The sequence below is a fragment of the Mauremys mutica genome, chromosome 7 (genome assembly GCF_020497125.1).
Source record: "Mauremys mutica isolate MM-2020 ecotype Southern chromosome 7, ASM2049712v1, whole genome shotgun sequence".
NCBI classification, from domain to species: Eukaryota; Metazoa; Chordata; order Testudines; family Geoemydidae; genus Mauremys; species Mauremys mutica.
The window spans coordinates 47,335,059-47,354,325 of NC_059078.1; the positions used below are offsets into that span (position 1 = coordinate 47,335,059).

At 46.7% G+C, this 19,267-nt stretch overlaps 1 protein-coding gene across 6 annotated transcripts in view; it reads right to left on the reverse strand.

Annotated features, from left to right (window-relative positions):
- DCAF1 (DDB1 and CUL4 associated factor 1) overlaps window positions 1-19,267 on the reverse strand; it is a 127,914-nt gene that overhangs the window by 54,534 nt on the left and 54,113 nt on the right. For all 6 annotated transcript variants that reach the window (XM_045024126.1, XM_045024128.1, XM_045024129.1 and 3 more), the window contains 9 exons: window positions 16,704-16,805; window positions 15,848-16,006; window positions 12,408-12,587; window positions 11,279-11,488; window positions 9,880-10,049; window positions 8,777-8,901; window positions 6,310-7,570; window positions 5,109-5,307; window positions 51-133 (listed from right to left, as the gene is read on the reverse strand). In XM_045024126.1, the coding sequence (XP_044880061.1) occupies window positions 51-133; window positions 5,109-5,307; window positions 6,310-7,570; window positions 8,777-8,901; window positions 9,880-10,049; window positions 11,279-11,488; window positions 12,408-12,587; window positions 15,848-16,006; window positions 16,704-16,805 (2,489 nt within the window). The remainder of the gene's footprint in view (window positions 1-50; window positions 134-5,108; window positions 5,308-6,309; window positions 7,571-8,776; window positions 8,902-9,879; window positions 10,050-11,278; window positions 11,489-12,407; window positions 12,588-15,847; window positions 16,007-16,703; window positions 16,806-19,267) is intronic.

The following is a 19,267-nucleotide window of genomic DNA, read 5'->3' on the forward strand; positions in this document are numbered from 1 at the left end:
AAAGGTTCTTCTTTAATTTTGTGCATTTCAGACTATCAAAGAGTACCTACTTCATGTCAAAGACAGATTTCATCCCCCACAGCGCAGACAACGGTTGGCTCCACGTAGCAGATGTTAGCAGTAAAGATCCATCCTGTAGTCCAATGGTGTGAGAAAACAGCAAATCAATACAAAGTGGAGTTATTGGTACACAAGTGTATTTTCTCATTATGTACAATAGGGGTTTAGGAGTGCTCAAAAAGGACCCTTTCTCACTGTACGACTCAGGAATGGTGATCAGGTGGTAAATTATACCACTATACAATATTCCTCAAAAATGTTATGGCCATCCAAAGGAGCTATACATTATGATGTATGAGATGAGAAGGGGGTAATCCTTGCCTAAGCTCCAATGCCCTGTGAGTGAAGAGAAAAGACGGTTACTCACCTTTGTAACTGTTGTTCTTTGAGATGTGTTGCTCATATCCATTCCAATTAGGTGTGTGCGCGCCACGTGCACGTTCATCGGAAAATTTTTACCCTAGCAACACTCGGTAGGTCGGTGGGTCGCCCCCTGGAGTGGCACCGCTAGAGCGCCGAATATATACCCCTGCCGACCCAATGGCCCTTCAGTTCCTTCTTGCCAGCTACTCTGGCAGAGGGGAAGGAGGGCGGGTTTGGAATGGATATGAGCAACACATCTCGAAGAACAACAGTTACAAAGGTGAGTAACTGTCTTTTCTTCTTCGAGTGCTTGCTCATATCGATTCCAATTAGGTGATTCCCAAGCCTTACGTAGGCGGTGGGGTCGGAGTGAGATGTTGCAGAATGCAAAACTGCTGAGCCAAAGGCTGCATCATCTCTGGACTGTTGGACCAGTGCATAATGTGAGGCAAAGGTGTGGACCGAGGACCAGGTTGCTGCGTGACATATCTCCTGGATGGGTACATGAGCCAGGAAGGCAGCAGCAGAAGCCTGAGCCCTGGTGGAATGTGCAGTGAGGTGGCTCGATGGAATATGGGCCAAGTCATAGCAGGTACAGATGCACGACGACACCCAAGATGAAATCCTCTGGGAGGAGACAGGTAGGCCATTCGGTCTGCCACTGCGACGAAGAGTTGGGGCGTTTTACGAAAGGGCTTTGTCCGCTCGATATAAAATGCGAGCGCCCTACGGACGTCTAGGGAGTGCAATTGTTGCTCCCATCGCGATGAGTGTGGCTTCGGAAAGAAGACCGGAAGGAAGATATCCTGGTTGATATGAAAAGCCGATACCACCTTAGGGAGGAAGGCTGGATGTGGTCGCAACTGCACCTTGTCCTTGTGAAACACAGTATACGGTGGGTCCACTGTGAGAGCCCAAAGCTCGGAGATTCGTCTGGCCGATGTAATGGCTACGAGGAAAACTGTCTTCCAGGACAGGTATAGCAGCAAGCAGGTTGCCAGCGGCTCGAATGGGGCAGTCATAAGTCTGGTTAGAACCAGGTTGAGGTCCCAGGTTTGGGCGGGGCGGCGAACTTGGGGGTATAACCGCTCCAAGCCCTTGAGGAACCTAGAAACCATAGGGTGCGAGAATACGGAGCAGCCACTCTCCCCTGGGTGGAAGGTAGAGATGGCTGCCAAGTGCGCCCTCAATGAAGATACCGCCAGGCCCTGCTGTTTGAGAGACCAGAGGTAGTCCAAGATGGAATGGATCGGGACCTCGGTGGGAGAAACGTTATGCGTTTTGCACCAGCAAGAGAAACGCTTCCACTTGGCCAGATATGTTAACCGAGGGGAAGGTTTCCTACTTCCCAGGAGTACTTGTTGTACCGAAGCAGAGCAACGTAACTCGGATGGATTTAACCATGCAGCAACCATGCTGTGAGGTGCAGGGATTGCAGGTCTGGGTGGTGAAGTCTGCCGTGATCCTGCGTTATAAGGTCTGGGTGAAGAGGCAGGGGAATTGGGTTGGCTATCGACAGGTCGAGCAACATGGTGTACCAGTGCTGTCTGGGCCACGCTGGAGCGATCATGATCAGGTGCGCTCTGTCCCTGCGGAGTTTTAGCAGGACCCTGTGAACCAGCGGGAACGGTGGAAAGGCGTACAGCAGTTGGCTCGTCCACAGCATCAGAAATGCGTCCGAGATCGAGCCCGGGGAGAGGCCTTGGAATGAGCAGAACGTCTGGCATTTCCTGTTCTCGCAAGAAGCGAAGAGGTCTATGTGGGGAAATCCCCACTTCCGGAAAACAGAATGGATAACGTCCGGACGAATCGACCACTCGTGAGACAGGAAGGATCTGCTGAGGCGATCTGCCAGGGTGTTCCGAACCCCTGGGAGAAAGGACGCTACCAGGTCTATCGATTGAGCTATACAGAAGTCCCAGAGGTAGATGGCTTCCTGACAAAGAGGGGAGGACCGTGCTCCTCCCTGCTTGTTTATGTAAAACATGGCCGTTGTGTTGTCTGTGAACATTGAGACACAACGGCTTTGTAGGTGCTGCTGAAACGCCTGGCACGCAAGGCGGACTGCTTTCAGCTCTCGGACATTGATGTGCAAGGCCAGCTCTTGAGCTGACCAAAGGCCTTGGGTGCGAAGCTGACCGAGGTGAGCACCCCAGCCGAGAGATGACGCGTCCGTTGTCAGGGACACCGAGGGCTGAGGCGGATGGAACGGCATCCCTGCACACACCAGGGAGGGCGTCGACCACCAGTCGAGTGAGCCTAGGATGCTCGGGGGGATCGAGACGATCATGTCTATGCTGTCTCTGCCCGGGTGGTACACCGAGGTGAGCCACGATTGGAGGGGACGGAGGCGTAGCCTGGCATGTTTGGTCACGAACGTGCAGGCAGCCATGTGACCCAGGAGACAGAGACAAGTGCGAGCCGAGGTTGTCAGGAAGTTCCGTAAACCTTGTATAATTGTTACCATGGCCTGAAACCGAGGCTGAGGTAAGCAGGCTCTGGCAAGATTGGAGTCCAGGATGGCCCCAATGAATTCTATTCTCTGTGTGGGAATCAGAGTGGATTTCTCTATATTGATCATCAGGCCTAGGCGCAGGAATAGGTCCTTGACGATGCCCACATGACGGGCGACTTGTGTCTCAGAGGTCCCCCGAATGAGCCAATCGTCTAGATACGGAAAAACGTGTACCCGACGGCGGCGGAGGGAAACGGCGACTACAGCCATGCATTTTGTAAATACTCTTGGGGCTGAAGATAGGCTGAACGGAAGGACTGTAAACTGCCAATGCTGACGGTTGGCCACAAACCGGAGGTACCGTCTGTGGGGAGGATAAATGGCGACGTGAAAATACGCGTCCTTCATATCGAGGGCGGCATACCAGTCTCCGGGATCCAAGGATGGGATGATGGTCCCCAGGGATACCATGCGGAACTTCAGCTTTATCATGAACTTGTTGAGTTCCCGCAGGTCTAGGATAGGTCTGAGACCTCCCTTCGCCTTGGGGATTAGGAAATAGCGGGAGTAGAACTCCTTGCCCCTTTCGTCCTTTGGTACTTCCTCTATCGCTCCGATGGTGAGGAGCGTCCGCACCTCTTGCAAGAGGAATTGCTCGTGAGAGGGGTCCCTGAAGAGGGACGAGGATGGAGGGTGGGGGCGAAATAAACTGGAGGCGGTACCCAAGTTCCACCGTGCGTAGGACCCAACGATCCGAGGTTAGATGGGACCACGCAGGGAGGAAAAAGGAGAGGCGGTTGTAAAAGGGAGGGAACAGATTCTGGGTAATAACTGGTACGCCGTCCTCGGGCGTGCCTTCAAAAGTTTGATTTTGGCCCCGCTGGTGGTTTAGAGGGACCCTGATTTTGGCCCCCTTGGGGCCCTGACTGTCGCCTACGACCGCCTTGGCCATGCCTTCTGCCAAAGTCCTGTCTTTGTCTAGGCGCAGGGTAAGGGCGGTGAGGCTGGGGACGGAAAGGCCGGTGCTGAGTCACCGGCGTGTGCATGCCAAGAGAGCGCATAATGACCCTGTTGTCCTTTAGGCTTTGCAGCCTAGGGTCAGTTTTTTCAGAGAACAGGCCTTTGCCATCGAAGGGCAAGTCCTGTATAGTATGCTACAGCTCCGGGGGAAGGCCCGACACCTGGAGCCATGAAATGCGCCTCATGGCAACACCCAAGGCCAGAGTCCTGGCAGCAGAGTCAGCTGCATCCAACGAGGCCTGGAGGGAAGTTCTTGCCACTTTCTTCCCTTCTTCCAGGAGGGCAGCAAACTCTTGACGGGAGTCCTGACACTTATCTGTTAGGTGAGATTCCCCGAGGCACTTAAGACAGGAATCGTGGGGATCTTCTGTTGGCATCGGCTTGTGGCAGGCCGAGCATGGTTTGAAACCCGGTGAACCGGGCATGGGCCCTGGCACCGGGTGTGGGGAAGGGGTTAATCCCCGAACCCCTCTTAACTATATACACTAACTATACTATAAACGAATAAAGTTAACTACAACTATAGAAATTTGAACTATATACACAAGAATTAGCAAGAGAACTACGAGTAGCTAGGGAAGTGGAGGTCAGCTAAGCCACGCTCCACTGTTCCAACGACCGACACGGGCGGTAAGAAGGAACTGAAGGGCCATTGGGTCGGCAGGGGTATATATTCGGCGCTCTAGCGGCGCCACTCCAGGGGGCGACCCAGCTGACCCACCGAGTGTTGCTAGGGTAAAAATCTACCGACGAACGTGCACGCGGCGCGCGCCCACCTAATTGGAATCGATATGAGCAAGCACTCGAAGAACTCTACTTACTTTTTTTTAAAATTTCTTCCTAGATCCTTGCACATCAGGTTTCTAAAGGAGAGTTCTTTGTTACAGCATCTTGTGTTTCTCCTATACATATAAAAAGCCACTTCAATAGCCCTCTTTGTCAATACAGATAACAAACACAGGTTATCTATGCAGACACAACACTACTGCATCCCTCTTGTGCTATCTGTTAGGTAAAAGGAAGGATTTATATAATTCTAAGGGAGGAGAGCAAAAACTGTTTCACTGTTATTCTGCTAGTATTTTTGTAGGCTATGCTGCATGCTAGCCAGTAGATGTGCTTTGGGTACATGTAATCCATATTGAGCAAAAACAGGACAAGATTTAAACCACAGGAACTCAATGTTCAGATGAGGTCTTTGACTCCTTACCCTGGATGGCTCAAGGTGTGTGATGGCAGAGTTATGGCAGTTGTAACTGGCCTCCTCCTGCCCACTGAAAACATTGTAGAGCTTCAGCTGCCCAGTGCAAGTGCCCAGCATTAGGAATCGCTCCCGTGCAGAGAATGCACAGCAGGTAAAGCCACTTTCATCCTCATTTGCTTCCCGGAACACAGAAATTGGACGAAACCTGGTGAAGGAAAGAATGTAGAAAAGTGACCCAAAAGGGTGGAAAGAAAAGCAACGATGAACAAGGGTGGGATGATCTTAAAACCTGTGCTTGAAAGCTCAGGTAGCTTCAGTTATGACTTCAGCTTTCTTTTTAGGGGAAGATTAGAGAGAATGACACCAGCGGAGTAGGAAGAAAACAGCTGACACTGTGGCTTGTAACATCTCGGGATTTGTGTCCTGCAAGATGAAATCCTTGAGTCATAACATCCTATCAGATGTAAAATCTGGATTCAATACCTTCCAAGTTGGACTGGTGGAAAATCTGTGGCATGGTCACATGGGAAAACCTGGCCAGGTGGCTAAGACCTCATGAAAGAAGCATAGAACAAGCAAAACAAGGAGAGAAGGTACATCAGGTGTCGCAGGCTCATAAATTTTTGAAGGTGGTAGTGTGGTTTTACCACCACCAAAAAACATTTGCATCAACATATGATCATTTTACAGGCTTATCAGCTCTTCCCATTTATTCCACATCTGAAGAAGTCACAGACTTCTGTGTAGGTAGGACAGAACTACTGGTGGCTATGAGGAAGAGGAGATGTGGGTAGGCTGCAAGAACAAAATAGAGCTCCTGTATTCATTAATCTGCCAAAATCCCTGGATCTGACAGATAGGCTGAGCTACTGATGGCATGAGGTTATCTGCCTCAATTGTCTCACCTGTAAAGTGGGGATTACAATACTTACCTCCCAGGGTGGGGACATGAGGCTTCATTAGTGTCTTTACAATACTCTGAAGCTTGAAGGGGCTATATTAAGTGCTAATAAATATCAAAGAGAAACAGAATAGCTTCTCAAATTGGATTTGAAAAGTTCTCCCAACTATCACCATAGAAGATAAATGTTTTTATCTGTCCAAGAAATGAGGATTCTGGGACCTGCATCCACCTTTGTAGCAGGTAAGATCTTTTGGCACAGACACCACCCCAAGAGGATTTGAGAAACATTCCTTTCTTCCTTACCTGCTGAATATAAGGTGTCTATCAAAGCATCCACCGTCCACCCCTCCATACTTCGGAAAGGCCGCCCTACGGGTCAGCCGCGAGGTAAAGTTAGTTGGCGCCTGGCGCCTCTGTTTTGGCTCAGGGCACTGGTGGGGAGTAAAGAGAGAGAAAGGGGGGCAGGTGGCAACAGGGTTCTTGCAGCGGGCATGCTGCTCCCTAAGGTACTCTGTAATTATACTGTCCAGCGTGGGTGGGGAAGGGAGGTGTCTGTCCAGCTGCTTTTTGATGGCTGGGCTCTGGCTGTAGGCGCCGTGGTCCGATTTTTGTCTCAGCACTCTGATTTTCCTGCCATTGCAGGGTGGTGGCCGCTCTCTGATGAAGCTAATCCTGCCAATCAAGGGGGAGTTGCTGGCATAAGAAGGACCTGGAAGGGCAAGTGGACCCTGGGATACAGAAGGCCTTGGCTGAGCATGGACAGAGGTGGCAGCAGAACCTACAGAAGCATGGCTACTCAGTCGGGCTGAGATACCATTAGCTATACGAGGTGTGCGAGGCAGAGCCACAGGGGAGGCAGCAGCTGCAACAGGGGTGAAGGCAGAGGAGTGAGATGCCGCAGTCATGGGTAGATCTGCCTCTTTAGTGAGGACAGTGGCAGTTTCTCCTAGCCCCTTAGAGATGAGATGGTTCCGAATCAAAAGCAGCAGCTCCTTTTCAGGAAATGAGATCCTTGACTGGGCCACCACATCCGCTTTCTGCAACCGAGCCAAGGAGACATCTGTGCCAATCAGCAATGGCTTCCCTGAGACACGCTCTATCAGCTCAGCAGCATACTTGCAGAACTTGACATGGTCACTGCGCTTGTCCTGGAGCACAGGCTCCTTCATCAGTTGCTGGATCTGACAGCTGCTGAAGAGGGGAAGCTTGCTGATGATCTGCCGGACTGTACTGCTACGGGACAGCCCCACCAAGGCCTTGCAGGCTAATGCTCGGATCTGATCTGCATCCGTAATTGGCATCTTTATAGACAGCAATGACAGCAGCACTTTGATACCATTGTTAGACTGTACCACATTCCACATCTTGGCCAGTGTGTGCTCACTGCTTTTGGGTGCCTGGGGGAGCTTTCGTCGGGGTGTTCCCGAGATGAATTTGCCGATACTGGAGATCCGATTATCTGGGCCACACACACAGTTGATGATGATCTGAAGGGCTGACTTCTGGATCTCTGCATCATGGATGAAGAATTCACCCTCAGCAACTCCCAGGATGATGCTGATACCTAATGAGAGAAATACTTCTGTTACCATGCTAGCCTACTTAAGCATTACACACTGTTCTACAAATCAGAGTATGAGACATTGTTCAGCTCTCCATCTGGGGCCCTCTGCAGTCACCTCCTTCTCTCTGACCACCACAGCTGTTCCTCTATCTCCACAGGCTAGATAATCCCCTCCACTAGTACCATTCACTGATATGCTCCGTGAATCACACCACAGCAATACTTAGTGGTGGGTAAGATATGGTCTCTCACAGAAGGGGAGTAGGCATGGTCCATGTTTGCTTTAGGCCAGGCACCTCACCAGACTGCAGCTAGGCCATGGGGATTGACATCACAGAAAGGAGCTATCTATTATGTACGTGACAAAGCAAAAGTGGAGGAGAGGGTAACTTTTTATAAAAAAAGGTCAATATACATCACACCCTCCAGAGTGACTCAAAGGAAAAAGGCTGGAACTGATTGCTTTTTGGTCAAAAAGCATCTATTACTTTAATTGTTCTTCAAATCCAACCTTCATTCCAGGAAGGACCAATGTGCTGCCCAGAGAAAGTGCTCACACGTGAGAGGTTCTCTCTCAGAGCTACACCAAGTGTCCTTTCCTCCCTCACACCGACTTCTATAACATGCCAGGCCCCTTCCTTCTAACATTTAGGGCCCAGCTATCAGCCAGATTAATTCATTTGCAAGCTGTGAGTGTGTGGCATGACTGACCCAAGAGACTGAATCAAAAAGAGGCACACTCATCAGCTGTTTAATTATTTAACAGTCTGTACTCCCCTCCTACCTACTCCCAATGCCATATCCCATGAGGACACTTTAAGAGTCCGGGAAGCTGAGTGACCCTCACTCTCCCATTGGAAATGTGGATTTGCCAGTATTATTTGTTGAGCACTGACAGTGTGCTCTGGGTTCTTCAGAACAAGGAGGAGACAAAGGCTGTGCCCTCCAGTAGTTTACAATTTAAGTACTATATCACAATCTCCTCATTTATCTGCATCACTGGCTGTGACTATGAATGAAGTGCTGTAGATCCTCTATCTTACTGTGGGGGGCATAAAACAAGTCACCTAAATACCATTTAACTAAAGATATGTTGGTCCTGCTTTGAACAGGGGGTTGGACTAGATGACCTTCTGAGGTCTCTTCCAACCCTAATATTCTATGGTTGTTAAAGTACTTAAACCCTAAAGGCCAAGCTCAGCTTACCCACAGTGGAGACAGTAGATCCCGCTTCATCCAACACATCTACAGGCTCTGCCAGCTGCAACTGGATTTTAGGAACCACAGTAAGGATAGCCAGAACATCCAAAGCATAGCGTACTGTGTCATTCCTGAAAGAGTACAGCAAAAGAAATAAATTAGAAATACTAGGATAGAACATTTATAACACTTCAACAGGACTCCCTGCAGATTCTTCTCTCTTTGGCTACAGGTTGGATACTGCAATGTAAGATGAGGTCCGGGGGATGAGATGTCTCAGGAATTTACCAGAAAGTAGCTTTGCTCTGGCAGCATGCCGCTGTAGAGAGCCTATTGTCAAAAACAGCAGAGAGGCCTTTAGGAGTGACATCTCCTAGGTTAGTTCTATGCAACTCTAGAGTTTGGTCACTACAGAATTTCCTCTGAGGTCACCAGTCTAAGCATAATATAGCAAATCAGCAGCTTCCAACACCCACTTTTTGACTGGCCAGATATTCATAACCTCTATACAGGCTTGTATTTCAAAACACCTGGCCAAATTCAGCAAAGTCAACACAGAGAGATGAGAAGTATCCCTCCCTGACCCAGCTAATGGAGATTTGCCCTCTGTAGGGCAGCCTAAATAGTTGGTTTTTCCCTTCTGTCTGCACTATGAAAGATTATGTTTTCTAGTCTCCAACAATGCCGTGGTTATTGCTTTCTGCTACTAAGCAAGCACAATGAAAAGTAAGCAAAGTCAGGGGTGGATGGGAAATGCAGTGGATTAAGACTGTGGTTAATATCTACTCAGCTTCTATTTTACCAGTGATTCTTGAACACTAGAGCATTCTGGCTCTATAGAGCCCTTATGGAATTCACATCATCATGTTTCCACTGTGGTTCAACTGTCAATGATACTCCTCCTTTCATACACACTAACTACATGACTATAGCAGAGGCTCCCTGCAGATCACGAGACACTGTGTATGTGTGCCCTTAATTAGACGTTGGGGCTCTGTTTAATGTAAAAATGGAAAATTTTCTTATTTAAAGTATTCAATGCCCAACTACAGAGTTGCACCCTACAGTTTGGGAAATGCAGCAGTACAGTATAGTATCTACTGTCTCACCTGGCATAGTATGTCTTCCAGTTGCATGCTATAGAGATAAGCTGGAGCATGAGTTGCACACAAGACAATTTGAGAAAGACTTCTGCTGGCTCCCAGTAGAGCTGTGCTGGACCATACTCTATTAGAAACTCCATCATCTCCACAATCTGCTCATGAGTGTAGGAACAGGCCTGTAGGGAGGAGGCAGGGTGAATTAAAGAGCTATCACAAAGGTTATATGCTTAGTAGAGATTATACTCTATATTCTTAGGAAATCACTCCCCTTGGCAGTTGCATTAACATCCAAGTGTAGTGGCCATTAAGATACCACGCAGCTAAAATAAATACAATTTCATTCATAGTTAACTTGCTGTTGTTTTGCACTTTATTCCCTTACTATACTATCTAGTGTAGCTGCCACTACAATAGATGCTAGAGAAATGACTAAAACAATATCTTTCAAGTTTCCCACTAGACCTAGAAATGACAAGTGAGTTTGAGAAAAGCTAAGAAAGAGATTGTATCAAAATAAAGTTCTGGCCTCATGGGGCTAATATACACTAACTACTACACAATTTAGAAAGAGCTCAGTAAGAATTTTACACTAATATGATTCAAACTCTCAAAAAGCTGCAGTAAAATGGAGTTACAGTCCCTAAATTCCAACCATAAAAACCATTTAAAAAAGAAAAAACCTGAATAGGCTTTTTTCTCAACCTTGGTCACTTCATCTTTCATACATTTCAATAAACATGTTTTTACAACATAAAAGTCCTGCATTTTTAATTCCTTTGTTTTTCTGAATGAAACTTTAAGTGTAATTTTTGTCACTCCACAGAAGTGGAAGTTGTCTTTTCAGTTCGCATCTAAAAACCCAGAAAAACATCAGAACAGAAACCATAAATGTATTGAATTTGCTCCCTCAGGACGAATGGTTAATGGATTTACAATTTAAGATCATCTGGAAAAAATAGGAACTAAAGGTAACACAAAGGATTTCTTAGCTTATTTCTAAAGACTATTGTCCTCCTTGGGCACAGAGAGGATTGTTCCCTCTGTTGCCAGAGCAGAATCTCACAACGTGACCCAAATTCTCTTCAGTACCTTTAAAAACTTTCTTGATCTTGCCCTTTCAGAGGTGAAAAACATGAGAAGGAAGTAGGTATGTGATGAAAAAGTTCTGATTAGACACTCTTAGCTTAACTCTTTGATGGGAAAGAAGTGGCAGCTCCCAGTTAAATGGAAGCCAAATACCCCCTGAAACTTTGCTACAGCCATTTTTCTATTGCCATGACAGATCACTGGGGAAAACAAAAAAACAGTCTGTTGTGTGTCCTGCATGGATTCCACCGACTTCAGAAGACATTATTTCATTTCCATATCTGTGACAATGTGAAAACGTCACACACAGACTGCTCACCTTATATGGTGGTTGCGGATGGACCAGAATGCCACCTTCAGTGCGCTGGAGCGACTGCTTCACCTGTTCAAGTTTTATGGCAAGGTGAGCTTCAAAGTACCTGCGCAGGGCCATGCAGGTGTGCTTCCCAGTTTGGCGACTGGCAAAGATCTCGTCGTCACTCAGGAGGGCTCCCTGGTCTTCCAGGTTTAAGATCTCCAAGGTGCTGATCTATACAAAGCAAGTCAAGAAAGGGGAAGCATCTTTTCACTAGGCTCATTCTTCAGGAGTAAGATGCCTACAACTGCCAACTGTATATGTACGAAAACTTACCCTACAGAGCTAACCTCACTATCAGGATGGATATCAAATATCACAGCTGAAACTGTAGATTTGTGTTCTCTTTTAGCTATTAAATGGAAGCCTCTTTTTGCAGAGATATGACTGGGTGAATAGCAATATTCTCCAGGAAGAGTAGCTCCCTCTCCCCCGTTACGCATAAAACCAAAGGCAAATCCAATAGCCACATCAGGGCAGATCTGGAGAAGATGTTTCTACAGCAATCACATGAGGATTAGAATACACATTGGTGGAATGGTATCACTCATGAGGTGAAAGGTCTGAGAACTAAGCCAAAGTTAGAATTTAATAGGCCATTGCCCAGCCAAGAAGCCATTGCCCAACCAAGGAGGAGCACTAACAGGCTGTTTGGGAAGTGTCACCCAGTCCTCAGCCTTGAAGACAATAATCATCAGGACCGGCTCTAGGCACCAGCAAACCAAGCATGTGCTTGGGGCGGCACAATTCCAGGGGCAGCATTCCGGGAGGTTTTTTTTTTTTTTTTTTGCGCGCTTCGGCAGTTGTGCTGAGGTGTTTTTTTGGGATTTTTTTTGCCTGGGGCGGCAAATACCTAGAGCCGGCCCTGATAATCATAGGATCTTTGAGTGTGAGAAGAGAGTAAAAATGACCCCAAAATGGGGAGGCAGGCTACTCACATCCATCACACAGAATCCCCACATCCCACTTCCATCCATTCCAACGGGAGGGAGGGCTGGAGAAAATGGAGCTCTTTACAGCTATAAAGGTAAGAGCTCTAAAACTTGACACTAAAGCAATGTCTCGGAACGTAAAAGGAGACTGTAATCATTACCAAGTTCACTAGGCGACGGAGGCCATCATGCCTATCGAAGAGCTCCAGGACAGCACGGAAGGAGAAGCAAATGGAGAAGAACATGGTAGCATGGCAGCAGCCCGAGGCGTGGGAGCATTCCATCAACCACAGGGTGTAGTTCACAACATCCGACAGCACGTTATGGGGATGCATGCACACCTACAAAGCAAAAGGTGCAATGACAACCCTCCCATCCTGGGGACAGACACACTGAGTGCGTGCTTACACTCAGACAGTCACCCCTGGCTACATAAGAAGTGAAGTAATTACTAATACAGCTGCTTTTATCCTGAGCAGCAATGAGCACAACCTCTGAATCTCAGACCGAAGGACACAACTCGAAAACATGTGCGTGGCTCAAAAGACTTTGCCCCATTTAGCCCACAGTGGCTGACTGCACCATGGTCCCACCTCTCTGGATAGGAAGTGTGATTGTTAACAAGCTGTTTTATTAACCTGTGGTTATCTTTAGTCATATACCATACTTTTTTTAAAAAATCGAAAAGCCCATTAGCCTTGCTAAGGTCAGACAATATAACCTTGTTTCAGATTATTATTTATATTTATCAAGCACAGGAGAGGCAGCTTAGACTAACAGAAATGTTCTTTGACCTGCAGAGTTTACATCTGAATATAAACTAGGAGCTTCAGAAAAGTGGGGTTTGGATCATTGGAAAAGCCTGTCGAACAGGTTCTCCTTATTAGGGCAGCAGGAGTGTACAGACACAAGAGGATCCTAAGTGCCAGTAACTAGAAGTGCTCTAGTTAGATCAAGCTAGCTAACTAGTTTTCCATCCCCTGCCCTGTGTTTTCTGGAACCACTCCCCTTTGCTTCCTGCCAGACAGCTGGCGGAACTGGCTAGCAAGTCAGATGATAGTGATGTGCTGGCTGCCAATTATCCAGAGATTTTGGGTAACTGCCATCGCTTTGGGATAGTGGTGTTCACCGTGCTATACTAGCAGAAACCCTTCTTTAGCTCCAGGTTAACGGCTCATCATGCAGGATAACCACAAATCTGAACACTACCTATTTACTGGAGTTGGCGTCAAACAGAAAAGAAATAAGCAGACACTCAGGAACAGCCAGACACTAAGGAATTTAATAGGCAGAAGTGTAGTTTCTTACGTTAACTACTAGTTTAGTTGTTGTTGTCCTTAGTTGAAAAAGAGAGCATAAGAAGTTACGGTGATATGGCCAGGAACCACATGTAGCCTACTGTCCCTCTGAAAGTGTGGTACACCTGTGGGGCTAAATGCAGGGTACCACCAAAACCTGTCTAAAGGGGCTCAGAGATCGTAGCCACAATCAGAGTGTTAAATGAAAGATATGATCTATGGTCAAGTCTCTTAACCATACACCCTTTAGAGACCAGCGCTCCAGTACCCCAATTTGGTACCTACCAGAACAGAGTATCATAGAAGAAACAAAAGCAAGGCTCCTTGCTCCAAGAGTTACATTGTGAACAGCTTTGGTTAGTGTGCAGTGACCTCTCCAGGCAACTCAGAACTAGTTACTGTATTCTGAGAGAGTTATATCCAGCCCGTCTCATTTTAAGAAGAAGTCAGTCATTGCACAAAACTACATTTGTAGCAGCCATTCTATAACATACTATTCAGATGACCTCCTGAGGTCCCTTCCAACCCTGATATTCTATGATATTCTATGAAAGCAATTTAAAAACAGACCAAAAATGGAGGGAAGTTGTTAGCAGATTCTCATAATTTGACAAGAGGAGACAAGGACCAACTTCCTAGTGGCAGATACAAGACAAAAATTCAGGTAGGGAAATAACTCTCCTTAGCTACTCTGTTCATAGCTTCATAGATCTGAACACCAGGAGGGACCATTATGATCACCTGGTCTGACCTCCTACATAACAAAGGCGATGCTGCTGTCCATGCTTTCATAGAATCAGAGAAATGCAGGGCTGTAAGGGACACAAGAGGCCCCAAGTCCAGTCCACTGTGCTGTGGCAGAAGCAAGAAAACCCAGATCATCCCTAACAAGTGTTTGTCCAACCTGTTCTTAAAAACCTCCGTTGATGGGGATTTCACAACCTCTCTATTCCAGAGCTTAATATCATTATAGTTACAAAGTTTTCCCTAATATCTAACCTAACTCTCCCTTGCTGTAGATTAAGCTAATTAATTCTTGTCCTACCTTCAGTGGTCATGGAGAACAGTTGATCACTGTGCTCTTTATAACAGCCTTTAATAAATTTGAAGACTTATTAGGTCTCCCTCATCCCCCAGTCTATTTTTCTCAAGATTAAACATGCCCAGTTTTTTTAAAACTTTTCCTCACAGGTCTTGGTTTCTAAACCTTTGATGATTTTTATTGCTCTCCTCTGGATTCTCTCCAATTCATCTACATCTTTCCTAAAATGCAGTGCCTGGAACTGAACAAAGTAATCCAGCTGAGGCCTCACCAGTGCCAAGCAGAGAGGGACAATTACCTCCATTATCTTACATGCAAAACTCTTTTTAAAACACCCCAGAATTATATTAGCCTTTTTTGCAACTGTATCACATTGCTGACTTGTATTCAATTTGTTATCCACTATAACCCTCAGATACTTTTCAGTCATACTACATAGCCTACAATCATTTTGTACTTGTGTATTTGATTTTTCCTTCTTAAGCATAGTATTTGGCAGTTGTCTTTACTGAATTTCTTCTTGTTGATTTCAGACCAATTCTCCAATTTATCACATTTTGAATTCTAATCCCATCCTCCAAAGTGCTTGCAACCCCTCCCAGCGTGGGTGTCATCAGCAAATTTTATAAACTTTCGCTTCACTCTGTTATCCAAGTCATTAATTAAAATATTGACTAGTACCAGACCCAGAACTAATCCCTGTGGGATCCCACTAGATACGCCCTCCTAGATTAACGGTGAACCACTGTTGCAGGTGCACTATACAATGAAGTGTGGGTGGCCTCATGAAGTTTCACTGCTTGTTTTGGGGCCTCCCTCTGGACCGTGCAATAGAGCAGCCACCCAAGCTTGGATTTTATGTGGAAAAGCAATCCCAGTAAATCAGTAGCCACGAATTCATAGATTTGAAAGGCCAGAAGGGAGCAATATGATCATATGACCTTCTATATAACACAGATTACAAAATTAGGAAGCGGGGTTGGCGAATTTTCCTGTGATTTTATGTTCTGCTATGCCCCCAGATACACCCCCTGGAAGGAGTTACACACCCCCATGTTTAAACATACTCAAACACTCTCTCAGTGGTACTGTACATATTCTTTCACTTCACTCCTAATCTATACAGGCCATGGCCTCAAAACAGTAGCTGGCTCTTCAACTCTACCATTGAACTGTTCATTCATTGTTTGAACCAACCATGACACAGAGCTTCTTGATACCCTGTGAATCACTACAACTCTAGTAAGGGAGTGTCTCTTACCCTCTCCATGGCATCCTGGTTGTAGGATAGATAATATAAGCACATGGAGACCCCTGTAGCTGCCATGGAAGGACGAGGAATCTCTAGCAGCTTCTGCACTCCTCCATGAGCAACAAACTCCGTAGCAAACTTGTTGTGGAGCAGCAACGATGCCAAATGCTAAGAAAAGAAATCAGGTTAGCGTGGGATTCCCCATACTTCTCTCAGTGCTCGGCAACACTTGAGAAAGATCCTGCCCTGCTACTTGTATAGGGAAGTAGCAGAGAAATTTGGTTCCCTAATTCCTATTCTCCCCACCATCACAGGCAGCAGAATGTAAGATTTAACTTACGTCAACATCTTTCTATTATACAGTAACTCCTCGCTTAATGTTGTAGTTATGTTCCTGAAAAATGCAACTTTAAACAAAACGATGTTAAGCGAATATTAACACTCAAAGAACTTTATAAAGGCTCGAAAGAATCCTCATTTTACACATAGGGAATCTTAACCTAACTGCACTTCAGTTATTTGTTCAAGGTTACACAGCCAGTTAGCAGTAATGTCAGGATTAGAACCTGCAATCAACATTTATTCACTTGCTCTCCCCACTAGAAATCACTCCCCATTTATTTCATATGACAAATGGGAAGTGGTCTCTCCCACTTGTTGTTTGCTTTGTCCTTGCAGAGCGAGGAAGCATCTGATTCAAATTGATTCCATTTCCAATCCCAGGCCAGCCTGCACGACATACAGGTGACATCTACTGAAGGAGAAGAGCATTCACCTCAGAAACCTTTGAGCCTGCAGAGCAAATATCTGGTTCAACATACCACAATTCAACACACAACTTCTTTGCACTATGAGAGTAATTTACCTTTAGAGCTTCAAAGGTGAGCAGCACATCATTGGTCCGTTTCAGGTCAATGTAGAACATCATCAGCTCTCTTGATCCAAGTTGCATGAAGATAGGGAGCAGCTGAGAACAGTGAGAATTGAGAGACTTGCTCAATGTTTCATAGCATTTAAAAGGTCTGTTTTATTTTTTACTCTTTTCCCAAACCCCACTTTTCCCCTATTAGAGGATACCTGTTACGAGAGGTCAAAGGTACCCAGCTCCATCCATAGGAAGCAATAAAGGTTAACAGACCTCTTGTAATACATCTGCTGACTGCAGCAAGATGCATGACAGCGGCCACATGGAAATCTCAAGCCACTCCTTCTGTAAGAATATGACATGTCCATACAAGGAACACCCTGGCGATAGGTTCCGTTTTCCATCTGTGCAAAGACAACTACCCAACAACCAAACGAAAAACAGGAGAGCAGGGCAACAAAGCCAAAACCCCTTCATATAAAATTATATGTACAAGTATTAACTCAAAATTTTATATCTTATTATTGCTGACAGACTGCATGCCATCCAGCATGCAGCAATACATGGGGATTATTATGACAGTCCCATAGTTTCTTTGGTTCTCTCAGAAGCAAAGAGTGCATACGCACATATAAGGTATGCCATAAGGCAATTTTGTGTTGCTGGGTTGCATCTCAGACCAAGTTAATCAAGGGAAATTTTCTAAGCAAAGGTACAGCCTCTCGACAGACCTATTTGTGTCCACATATACAACAAAGCGAACAGCTCCATTTTTCAGCTTTTCTGTGCAGCATGAATGGAGCTAACTTCCACAAACCAGGATTACTGAAGCAGTCACACAAGGCACTTGCTTTAACACTTCACATATACATGGCATCTTTCCTCTCAAAGCACATTACAAATGTAGGGTGTTAATCTTAATTTTACAGATATCTTGAAACATATACAATTTCCCTACAATATTTGCTCCGTCTCACACAACAAATCACTAAGGGCAGGTCCATACTCACCGCGCGGGTCGACGCGGTGAGTTCGACTTCTCCGAGTTCGAACTATCGCGTCTAATCAAGACGCGATAGTTCGAACTCCCCGCGCGCTCCGGTCGACTCCGGAACTCCACCACCGCGAACAGCGGTGGCGGAGTCGACCTTGGAGCCGCGGAGTTCGACCCCGCGGAGTTCGACCCCGCCTGTCTGGGTTGTCTGGACGGGTAAGTAAGTCGAACTAGGGTACTTCGAGTTCAGCTACGCTATTCGCGTAGCTGAACTTGCGTACCCTAGTTCGACCCCTGCCCTTAGTGTAGACCAGGCCTAAGAGTTAAGAAAAAGAAATAGAATCCAGGAGTCTGATTCCCAGTGACCTACTCTATAACTGTTACCCAGGACTTCCACTTAGTTTCACCTTAACCATTTAGGTCTCATATTTTAAATGAACAATTAGTCTGAAGATTATAGATTCCTAAAGTGTAAATTGTGACCTATGCCACATTCAGGACACATCCTGAAATGGAACAATGGCACTCAGATCTTTCCCCCTAATACCATACATAGGGTTGGCAGAATTTGATTATTTTTTTGTTTTAATTTTGATAATTATTTTTATTTTTAAGGGTTTTTTTTTCTATTTTTAACTATTTTTATTTTTACAGTTGTGGGGCATATAGGGTTGCAGTTCATGTTAGCAGTGCTGACAGTGGGACTGCAGGGGCTAACTGTGCAACCAAGGGGCCCAAGACACCAGGGCTCAAGGTGTGGCTGCAGTCATCCAGGCCTGATGGAGCAGGGACCCCCAGGTAGGACTGAGCAGGACAATGAGCCTCCAGCTGGGGGGAGGCCATCTTACTGCTGAACAGTTCCTGCCCAGGGACAGCTCCCACACTCTTCGCTGGTGAGTGAGCAAGTGGGGCCGTGTCAGCAGAGCTCAAGAGGGATCCCTTGATGGCCACAGGATTGGTGACACTGGATCCCTGCAGGTGTGGGGAAGGCTGGGGTTCTAACGGGGTACAGCAAAGACCCCTGGCCAGGGCCATGAGGATGACAATGAGTCCCCAGCTGCAGGGGTGGACACCACCCTGCTGAATGGCACCTGCCCAGGAATAAAGCCATTCAGAAGTGGAGTAGCATCCTCCATGGCCAGGGACAATGACGACTCCTCCTTGCAGTACTGGCCAGGTGTCTCTCTTCTACCAGGCGACTGCAATTTTCCCCACACCTTGCGCCTGCAGGGACCGGATGTCACTGGCTCCACTCACTCACACACACCAGCCAGAAGCATGGAGGCTGCCCCAGGCTGGAACTGCTGGGGGCTCATCCACTTCCTTGCAGTCCTGGCCAGGGGTCTCCACTCCTCTGAACCAGGAGACCACAGCCTCCCTTGCACCTTATGCCTGCAGGGATCAGATGTCACTGGTCCCGCAATCCATGCAGGTTGCCCTCTGCAGCTCCACTGTCACAGGAGTGAGGGAGCTAAGCAGGGACCACTGAGCTGCAAAGGATACCCTGCATGGCCACAGGGCCAGTGACACCCAGTCTCTATGGGTGTGGCAAAGGCTGCGGTTCTGGAAG